The 11,058-nt window shown below is 41.7% G+C and overlaps 1 protein-coding gene across 1 annotated transcript; it reads right to left on the bottom strand.

Annotated features, from left to right (window-relative positions):
* Positions 1-2,343: 2,343 nt before the first annotated feature.
* LOC125490595 lies at positions 2,344-10,346 on the bottom strand. Its single transcript, XM_048630364.1, has 5 exons — positions 9,626-10,346; positions 8,890-9,193; positions 5,003-7,809; positions 2,564-4,497; positions 2,344-2,358 (listed from the first exon to the last, which is right to left on the bottom strand). The coding sequence occupies exons 1-5, from the start codon at positions 10,344-10,346 to the stop codon at positions 2,344-2,346; spliced, it is 5,781 nt and encodes a 1,926-aa protein (XP_048486321.1).
* Positions 10,347-11,058: the final 712 nt, after the last annotated feature.

Genomic DNA, 11,058 nt, shown 5'->3' with positions numbered 1-11,058 from the left:
ACAGTAATCGAGTTGCAATATGATTAATATGAAGCGAGTCACCCATACAGACAGGGTCCGTAGACAGTGTCTGCATAGTTTAACTTTAATAAAACTAGTGCTTCACGCAGCTGAATACGCAGCTTTTCACTTATGTACGGTCTTATTTTGTAAAGCACTTTGAGTTTGTAAAAACAGCTTCTAACAACGTTAAGAATGTGTTTCTCAAAGCGAAGGTTTTGATCAAAGAGTACGCCAAGATTACGGGCCTCAGTAACTTCTTCAACACTTGTGCCGTTAACTTTTATGTTAGGATCGTAATTTTTTATTCCCAGTATTTGTTTTTTTGAGCCTAATATCATAAATTTAGATTTAGTCGGATTAAGAAGCAAGCAGTTTTTATTGGACCAATCTACTATCCGCTCCAAGTCCTCATAAATTTTGTTCACCGTTGGCACCGAGTCCCCTGGCAAACAGGCAAGATATAATTGAAGGTCATCAGCATAAATGTGGAAGTTACAGTGCTTGATACAATTGGTAATATCGGAAGAATATAAGATAAACAAGATAGGTCCAAGGATTGAGCCTTGAGGGACTCCTCTAGTCACAGGTAGTAATGACGAGGAAAGAGTTTTCCCGTCAGTGCCTGTAAACATTACCCTTTGCGTCCGATCTGAGAGGTAACTCCTGAACCAGCTAACTGTAGATTTTTCAAATCCATAGTAGGATAATTTCGCTAATAACAGGGCAATATTTATGGTGTCGAAAGCGCGGGAGAAATCAAGCAGCGTCAGCAGTGTGCCCTTGCCCTTATCCTGGGAGGAAATTATGTCATCCACTACGTTAAGTAATGCCGTTGCCGTGCTCCTTCCTTTTCTAAATCCGGACTGAACCGTAGGAAGGATTTTATTTATTTCTAAGTACTGTGTTAGTTGGTTGCTAACAGCTTTTTCAAGTATTTTAGAAAAACATGTCAGTAAACTGATCGGTCTTAGTTCTTTTTCGGATACTGGATTTACACTTTTTGGAATAGGCCTAATAATTAGAGCAATCTTCCATAGATCTGGAAAACAACTAGTTTTGATGGAATAATTGACCATGAAAATGATTATTTCTAACGTGCGCGGTAAAGTCAACACTATCATATTTAAAACGATATTATCGACACCTCGAGCGTTTGAATTAAGGCCATTTATGATTTTGACCACTGTTTCCTCATGGATGGTAAAAAGGTTAAAAGAACATGATGTTAAGGCCGTAAGGTTGAATTTTGCGTGGAGGATCTTTTGATTGAAAGACGTGCGAACCTTGTAATGATTTTATTTAGACTAAAAATTGCTTTTACCCTATTCGATATTTTAGTGGACTGTAATAGTAATGTATAGCTAGGTACCTATATGAGGTTTTGCGTTTGGACATTCCGCCCACCAAAGGACGCAGTTCTTTAAACAATTTAAATACAAAATCACTAAGTAAACACAAAATATGCAACGAAATTTGAAATATTTAAGTACAATATAAGATACCTAACTCAAGGAATAATAACACAATGTGTTTTATGACTTAATTATTAAGCAAGTATGGTGTATGTATTTTAAAACAACAGATGTACTTATACATAGGTACTCAATTTAAAGAACTAGTGACTGACATTCTTATGTAAATACATGGCTAAGTTTAAATATGAATTTCTTATTTAACCGCCCACCATACTATATACTAACACAAAAATAACAATTGATATTTATCTTTAACAATAACAACTCAGGTTTATGAACTTATGAGTTTAATATGACACAGGTAAGTATGTAACTAAGATTAATCTTATTTTGTAGGTATACACATTAGTTAATGTAGCATATAAGCAACAGGTAAGTATTACTCATCTAAGGTAAGTATGAAGGTAAGTACCTACATTAATTATTTTTATAAGTTCAAAGGTAAGTATTATAATCTAGTTTATAAGTAGCTATAGGAACGTAGAATACATAATACTTAGGTAGGCAAAGATAGTTTAAGTAGTTATTTTTATAACTTTATCATTTAAATTTACTCGGATAACTAATTATAGTAATTAGGTGCTAAGTTTATTTACAGGTAAGACACATATTTTACTCACAGGTCGTTTAAAGATGCCGTTTTTACACTTGACGGATACAACGCGTGTAATATTATCAGGACCGACATGTTTTTGTAAAATTTTGCCTAAAATCCACTTGCTAGGTGGAATATTGTCTTCCTTTAATATAACTACATCATCGATTTCTGGCTCAGCATTTTTTGTGTTCCACTTATATCTTTGATTTAACGTTACCAAATATTCTTTATACCATCTGTTCCAGAAATCGGTGACCATTTTTTGAACTAATCTCCATCTTTCTAGGTGATTTGAATTACATAGTGTATAGTTCTCATCGCTCAAGTTTAATAAAGGTTCACCTATCAGAAAGTGGCCCGGTGTCAAGGGGAGGGGGTCATTCGGGTTGTCACTCAGCACAGTTATTGGCCGCGAATTTAAACAAGCCTCCACTTGGGATAAGACCGTAGCTAGTTCCTCGTACGTAAGTGTAGTGTCTGAGATTACCTTTTTTAGATGCGTCTTGGTACTGCGCACTCCACTCTCCCAAATTCCGCCAAAGTTCGGGGCCCGGGGGGGGATGAAATGCCATGTGGTGCGTTCTAAACTAAGTAACTCTGCTAACTCACCTGGAAATGTAGATTTGGCGCTGTTGAACATCTCTCTCAACTGCTTGTCTGCGCCGATAAAGTTGGTGCCATTGTCGCTATAGAGGTCATAACAATGGCCTCTTCTTCCAGTGAATCGCCTAAATGCTGCGATAAAGCCCTTTGAAGTCAGGTCCGTGACAGCTTCAAGGTGGATGGCGCGGGTCACCATACACACAAATAAACATATGTATCCCTTGTAGGATTTCGAACCTCTACCGGGTGAAAACCTAATGTTGATGGGTCCTGCGTAATCGACACCTGCTGACTTGAAGGGTCTGTTGGGTTTCAGTCTCACTTCTGGTAACTGTCCCATAATTTGAGTTGTATTCTTGACAGAATATCGGATGCACGTTACACACTCTCGATAACTCTTCTTGCATAGGTCCCTCGCTCGCATGATCCAGAATTTAGACCTCAAATAATTCAGCATTAGTTGGGGTCCTCCGTGCATTGTCTTCTGGTGGGCATCTACAATAATTAGTCTGCTAAGATGACTCGTAGCAGGTAATATTATAGGATGCTGTGTGTCATAGTCCGTATGCGATTGTTGGATACGACCGCCGACTCTTAATATGCCACTTTCATCAAGAAGGGGGCAAAGATTACGGAGTTTACTCTTTTTGGGGACACTTCCTTCAGACTTTAACTGCTTTATCTCGTCTTTGAATTCTATCTCTTGTGCTTGTTTTATACAACTTTCCAACGTTTGTTTTATTTCTTCTGCTGTTATAAATTGTGTATGTTTCTCGCGTTTCTCTTTAGCTTCTTTTAAGTTCAGCCATCTTCTGCAATAAGAAATAACTCTCAACATTCTCTGTAAGTTAGAAAATTTTGTCCAAATTAGCTCATCTTCTGTGTTTATCAAAGCGGTTAAAGTCTTCACTTTCTCTTCTTCATGAGTATCTTCAATGTCTGGTGTGCTGACATTGATGTCGTTTTCAGATAGCCAAGCGGGACCGCTCCACCATAATGACTGACTCGATAATTGTGAAGCCGGTAATCCTCTTGAGGCATAGTCTGCTGGGTTCATGTCTGTAGCAACATGACCCCACTGATCGTAGTCTAATATGTTGAGTATAGTGGACACTCGGTTGCTCACGAATGTGCTCCATCTACTTGCTCCACCTTTCAACCATGCCAAGACGATGGTTGAGTCTGTCCACGCGTGCAGATTTTCCTTGTTGATGTTCAATACCTGAGATACTTCTGAGATTAGTGCAGCTGCCATAGCTGCGCCGCATAACTCTAGACGAGGAATAGAAATTTGCTTTTCCACAGGTGCAACTTTGGTTTTGGCAGTAATGAGGCTCACATAAACGTTTTCGTTTTCAATGACTCGGATATAAACCGCTGCTCCATAAGCTGCCTGGGAAGCGTCTGCGAACACATGTAACTCCGTCTTCGACGTAGTGGAGTTGTGTGACCACCTTGGTATCGTGATGTGTTTAATGTTGCTCAAATCTTGCCTGTAAGTTAACCACTCTTCAAGTAGCTCACCTTCTACAGAATCATCCCAGTCTAGGCCTGTCTTCCATAACTTCTGTATGATCATTTTTGCCACAACGACGACAGGCGCAATCCATCCTTCAGGGTCGTACAGTTGGGCTACCTCAGAAAGTATATGACGTTTGGTAATCGGGTGTCTCGGCTCTAACATATTCAATGTGTATTCAAAACTATCTGTATCCCGATTCCAACACACTCCTAGTATTTTCACCAAACTGTTGACCTTGAGGGGAACTTCTTGATCAGCTCGCTTGTTCTCACTTATGTATTTCATCACGTTCTCAAATTCAAATTCAAATTCAAATATATTTATTTGTGAACACAGGTAGACATTATACATACATTCATAGAACATGATATAATATAATAGATGTTTTAGACAATTCTTGTGAACGCTATGTTCTGTCCAACTAGAGTGGGACATACAAATAAGTACATAATTAATTAGCACATGCACATGCATTCAATTGTAAGTGAGAATAAAATAAAAATATAACAGGCAACAAGATATAAAGAAAAGGTCGATAAGTACATATAGGTCATAGGTTAAATAAGTTTTATGTCAAAGTTCATCATTTAAATAATCATTAATTGAATAATAGCATTTTTCTATTAACAGTTTATGTAGTCTATTTTTGAACATTTGAAGATTGAGAATTTGTATGTCATTGGGAATTTTATTATATACTTTTGGTCCCATATATACTATGCTTTTTCTGACAAGTGCCTTTTTTGCCATCGGTAAACACAGAGTATTAGCATACTGTGATCTCATGGTAACTTCTCTCATTGTTGCTACTCCATTTTTGAAGGTCGAACCCACCTGCTCTCATTAAGTCATTCATCTCATTGTAGATTGTTAGTGCTTCTTCTTCAGTATCGCATCCTGTCAAAAGGTCATCGATGTAGAAATCCGTCTTTGTTATCTCTGCAGCGAGTGGATATTTATGTTTCTCATCGTCTGCTAGCCTTTGTAAAGATTTCACAGCAAGATAAGGTGCACAAGCAGTCCCGAATGTTAGCCTCAAAAGTCTGTAGTGTTCAATCGGCTTGTCTGGTGCATCTCTCCACAATATTCTCTGGAAGTGAGTATCTTCATCAGCTACGCGTACCATTCGATACATTTTGACAATATCTGCTGTTATACTGATTCTGTGTGTTCTCCAACGCATCAAGATGTGTCGTAAGTCTTGTTGTAATTTAGGACCTACTAGGAGATCATCATTGAGCGACTTGTTATTCACACCTTTACACGATGCGTCGAAAACAACTCGAACTTTTGTTGTGTCTTTATCATCCCTCAGTACAGCATGATGAGGAAGATACACTGCTTTAGGATTTTCGATATCAGCTGCTTGCACTGGAACCATATGCTCTAATTTTATATATTCATCCATTACCTTATGATATTCTTCGCGAAGTTTAGTGTTTTCAGTCAGCTTTCTCTCTAAGTACTCGAATCTCTTGGCAGCTACTTCTCTCAATCGACCATTTTGACACTCTGGGTTCTCGCTTTTAAATGGAAGTTTTACTACATACCTTCCTTCCTCGTCCCTAACTGTTGTAGCATTGTAGAACTCTTCACAATTTTCTTCTTCTCTTGACAATCTCTTTTCTATATTATTAGGCTCGTTTTCTAACTCCCAAAATAGCTTCAGCATCTCATCTTCTTTAACATGAACATGCAAGCTTGTGATATTTCTCTGCGCGGTGATTGGTTCTCGAGATATCCTTCCAGATAACACCCAACCTAGAATAGTATTCTGTGCCAGTAAGTTACCTTTTGGATGTTTGATGACGCCGTCCAGTAGAACGTCGCTGTAGATCTCCGCTCCAAGTAGAATGTCGATTCTCCCTGGTGTGGCATACCCTGGGTCAGCTAACTCTAAATTCTCGAAGTTTAACCCGTCAGGTGTGCTAAGTTTAGTAGTGGGTAAAAGTGTTGTAAGTGAACGTAGTACGTACGCTTCTACTCGAACTGATGCTTTGGGATTGTGGCGTGATTTCACGCAAAGTGAGACCATGTGTTTAATTCTCGTTTGCCCGTCTCCCAAGCTTGACACCCAACCACTTACTGATTCTCGTTTAAGATTAAGTAATTGAACGGTGGCCTCTGTGACAAATGATGCCTGTGACCCTTGGTCTAATAAAGCTCTAATCATATATTTGCAACCATTTTTGCTCTCAACTATCACATTAGCAGTAGCTAAAAGTACACAGTTAGGTTTCATTTGCTCACTAGAAAAATTGGTTACAATGTGTGTATCATTAGACAAAGGCTTACCTCTCGACGACGACTCGCTCGAAATACCTGTAGATGTACTCGTAGTTTGACTCTCAGTGGGCTTCTCCGTGTTCTGCTCTCGCTCGAAGTGCAGGAGTGAGTGGTGGCGACGCCCGCAGCGCCTGCAGCACGCCGCCTGCCGGCACCTCAGCACCGAGTGGGACGGCGCGAGGCAGTTGAAGCATAGCTTGTTGGACTGCACGAAGTTCTGTCTCTCGTTAGTAGGCATCTCTCCGAATTTCTTGCAATTGTAGATGTAGTGCTCTCCGCTGCACATTGCACACTTGATGTCGTGTGTTTTCACGTCTCTGTTCATGTTTGTATGGAAGGTCTTAGGTTTCACAATAGGTTTAGGTTGACTTGTCCTCTGCGTAGTGATCTTATTATTGTCTATCATCTCTAATGATCTGAATCTAGCTTCTAGAAAGTCTCGCAGTTCCGACCAGGTAGGCAATTCAATGCTGCTTCCGCTTAGATGCTGTTCCCACTGTCTCATAGACTCAGTATCCAACTTTGATACGACCAAGTAGACAATCAACAAGTCCCAGGTATCAGTTTGCACTCCCATATTTTCCAAAGCTTTCAAACAGGTAGAAAAGGTGTCTACTAATTGTTTAATTAAACTCGCCGACTCCGTGTTGATTGATTTATGTGTAAATAATAACTTCAATAATGCATTGCAATTAAATCTCTTGTTGTTGTATCGCTTCACTAATAGGTTCCACGCCTCAGTATAGTTTGCATTTGTTGTAGTAAAATTGCGTAACATTGCTTCTGGTTCTCCAACTAAGTTACCCTTTAAGTAATGTAACTTTTGTACAGGTGATAAGCGCTTGTGGTTGTGTATGAGTGAAGAAAATAAGTCGTAGAACGTCTGCCATTCTTCATACTTGCCACTGAACTTAGGTATTTCGATCATAGGCAACTTAACTTCGTCATCTAATGATTTCTGTACATTACCCATCGGTGTAGAAGTGTGAGGAGGTGGTGAAGAAGGAGTAGATGGCTCCAAGAACGGCTGAAGGTGCTCCTTTAAGGTGGCCTTGTATTGTGTGTACAACTCTTCAAAGGTTTCATATGTATTTTCTTCGAAATATGAATCTTCTCTGTCTTCTTGTTTAGTAATTTTCACAATAATACTCTTATGACCGTCTTTAAAGTCTTTCCACAGCTGTTCTAATGTTTCTAACCTCGTTTCTATGTAACTTCTCTTAATCCTCTCCTTAGGCGTCTTTTTGTAATTAGTTTCAGCTCTTTTTAAGGTCTCCAGAAGCTCGTGCTGACATATAAGTAGATCCTCCATTGTTAACTTGCTTTAAATATAACTTATATAACGCAAAACACTTTGTAGGTATTGTAGGTAAACACCGTATTGTAATAGCGTCGCAGGGCACGCAGGTTATAATGTGTGTAGTGATTTAATAGCCGTTAAACCACGATGACTCGCTCAGTTTATTCATTAAAACACTGCAATCCGTTTAGGTACACTAAATTCTCACTCAGTTATAGGTGTTTATGCGTATATAGTTCACTGTAACTGTTTTAATAAAGTTAACAACATGTGTTTCACAAAGTTAATTTGAATGTCCAATAATTTATAACACTTATTTTTGCAATAAAATGTTCGTCTATTCACTCCTTATCTCACGGCTTTTGTTCTCGGCTCACTCGCGACCGGTCGGTGGCTCACACGCATCCGGCTCGAAGGACCATAATGTTAAGGCCGTAAGGTTGAATTTTGCGTGGAGGATCTTTTGATTGAAAGACGTGCGAACCTTGTAATGATTTTATTTAGACTAAAAATTGCTTTTACCCTATTCGATATTTTAGTGGACTGTAATAGTAATGTATAGCTAGGTACCTATATGAGGTTTTGCGTTTGGACAATGATGTGTCAAATTTATGCGACTCATAGTATTCGATATCGGTTTTACTGACCGAGCTATTTCCAGGAAGATCCAAAAATGCTGGTTGATTTTATCCGGATTCTGTAGATGGTTAGGAAGGCATGGTTCTGTGTGACTGCGGAGCGCGGTATTTTTTAAGTTTTTCCAGAGGGTGGCAGCGTTTTTAATGTTTTTATTAATATTTTGCTCAAAATAGGCTCGCTTCTTGTTAAAAATTGCACAATTCACCAGTTTTTTCAGATCCAAGTAGCACTGTCTGTGAGTGTCTGATTTAGAAATACGGTACTTCTTGTGTGCAGTGTCTCTTAGCTCCGTCGGTTAGTCGGACACCCGTCAGTCTCTTCGACCAGCCAGGTGCTCCGTAGAGGGCCATGGATCGCACGACTCCCGTATAGAGGCGGCGGACTCCTTCGCGAGGACCCCCCAGATTCGGAAGCAGCCCGTGCAAAGCACCAGCTACATACTTTTTGTATCCGGGGGGCTAACCTTTTGAAGTGTTCCTCGAATGACCAGCGACTATCCAGGACTAGGCCGAGGTAGCGCATATGCCGTCCTATGGCGATACGAGCATCACCAACTTGCACCGCTAGGTCAGGTGGTTCCCTGCTCCTAGGCAGTTTGTGGAACCACAGCGCCTCGGTCTTGTGGGGCGCTGTTTTGAGACCCAGCTGGTGGATCTTGCCAATCACTCTGGCCACAGCATCTTCCGCCCTTGGTATAGCCTCCTCTAAGGAGGCCCCGTTAGCAACTACCAGCGTGTCGTCGGCGTAACACACTGTGCTAACACCATCTGGGAGCTCAACTCGCAGAACAGCATCGTATGCCAAGTTCCACAGAAGAGGGCCCAACACCGACCCCTTTGGAACTCCGCAACTGACATCCCTTCGCGAAAACATACCCTCTCTGCCCGGGTACTTGATATACCTGTTCGACAGGTATGACCCGACTATTCGCTGCAGGTAGGAAGGCAATTGGTGGTACACAAGAGCCTCCCTAATGGTTCCCCAAGGAATGGAGTTGAACGCATTAACTATGTCTAGGCTAATAGCCAGCGCAACTCACCCTTGGTTCACAGCCTGCTCCGACAGTGAGCGAACGCGAAGTATCGCATCCACTGTCGATCGCGCAATCCGGAAGCCGTAATGACTATCCGAAAGGTCGGGACCATCCCGTCTCAGGTGTGTCTGGATGCGATCGGCGATGACTCGCTCAAAGAGCTTGCCAGCCTCGTCCAGCAGACAGATGGGTCGGTACGCAGAGGGAGAGTCTGCGGGCCTGCCTTCCTTCTTCAGGAGCACCAGCGTGGCCTCCTTCCAGTCGGTGGGGAACTCGCCGTCACTCAGGCAGCGGTTCAGCAGACAGATGAACTGTCTGAATAAACCAGCCCTGAGCGCCAGCACCCACACACGTCCTGGTATGCCATTGGGGCCGGGAGCGGTGTTCCGCGCTCCGAGACGCCTGACTGCTCGTTCCAGCTCCAGATCCTTCACTCCTAACTCGTCAGACCACGTGGTCGGGTCTAAAGGGAGAGGGTCTTGGTGACCTTCCTGGGCCCTGGGAAAAAGTGTGCTGACCACCGTCTCTACCAGAGCGGGTTCCAGGGTTTCGGTCAACGGAGGGACCCACGGACGCAGCCTGCCCAGTACTGATTTGTACGGTCGGCCCCATGGATCCCTGTTGAGACCCTCCAGGAGCTCCTTCCAGGACCGAGCCTTCGCGTCTGCAATCGCGAAACGAAGCACGTTTTTGGCCTCCCGATAGGCGTCATAGGCGGTACTCTTTTCGGCCTCCGTTGCCTGGCGTCTTCTCCGTGCTCGGGTGTACTGGCGTCGACTACGGAGACAAACCGCGTGCAGCTGCGCAATTTCCTCTGACCACCAGTACGCCCCTCTGCGCGTGGATGGCTTGGCCCGGGGCATCGACGCGTCACAGATGGACGTCATCGTTTTCCGGAACCAATTGGCCTCCTCTTCTACGCTGACGCCTTCGGCCGGTCTTCCCGCCCATGACGCTACCGTTGCAGCAGCAACTAGGCTATCCCGGTCCAGCGATTTTACGTTCCATCATAAGTTTTACAGTCTCTGTTATCCATGGGTGACTGTTATGTTTTATAAGAATGCGTTTCTCCGGTGCATGTAAGTCAAAGAGTCTAATAACATAATCATTAAATGTGTCAATCATAGAATTCAGATTGCCAAGTGTTTTGATATTCTCCCAGTCAATGCTATTCAGATCCGAGTTAAATTGTGTTATATTTATATCCTGAAGTGGGCGATAAACAATCCAACGCGGTTTAGGTAAGTATAATAATATTGAACTTGGCTCTCATTTCACATTTATGTTTTTGATTGGATATCATTACTTTTTGTTGGTAAGTACATACCTAATAATATATTATCCTCGTAACGCCGTAGGTCCTTTTAAAAAGACAAATTTAAAAATGCGTAAAAAAAACTTTAAAGTCCCTAGACTTTTAAAAAGGAAAATTATTCAGTCAACCTACATATCATATATTCAATATTATTACTGTATTTTCCTACGTTTACGGGGTACCTACTTATAATTTTCTTGTCAGTGTTATTTTATCCTATCCAATTTTATCAAATCCGATCCGCTTTGATCCAATCGGATCCCATCAGATCCGATTTGAGCCGA

This window comes from Plutella xylostella, chromosome 25 (genome assembly GCF_932276165.1).
Source record: "Plutella xylostella chromosome 25, ilPluXylo3.1, whole genome shotgun sequence".
Taxonomy (NCBI): Eukaryota; Metazoa; Arthropoda; class Insecta; order Lepidoptera; family Plutellidae; genus Plutella; species Plutella xylostella.
The sequence above is the reverse complement of the archived record's forward strand: the minus strand, read 5'-3'. Positions and strand labels throughout refer to the sequence as shown.

Excerpts from the sequence above, each read along its gene's own strand:
- LOC125490595 (XM_048630364.1), bottom strand. The coding sequence starts at position 10,346 with ATGACGTCCATCTGTGACGCGTCGATGCCCCGGGCCAAGCCATCCACG. Across the intron at positions 9,194-9,625 it reads CTGTCTGCTGGACGAGGCTG|ATGGTGTTAGCACAGTGTGT; the intron begins GCAAGCTCTTTG and ends TTGAGCTCCCAG. Across the intron at positions 4,498-5,002 it reads TCAAAAATGGAGTAGCAACA|TTGAGAACGTGATGAAATAC; the intron begins ATGAGAGAAGTT and ends TTGAATTTGAAT.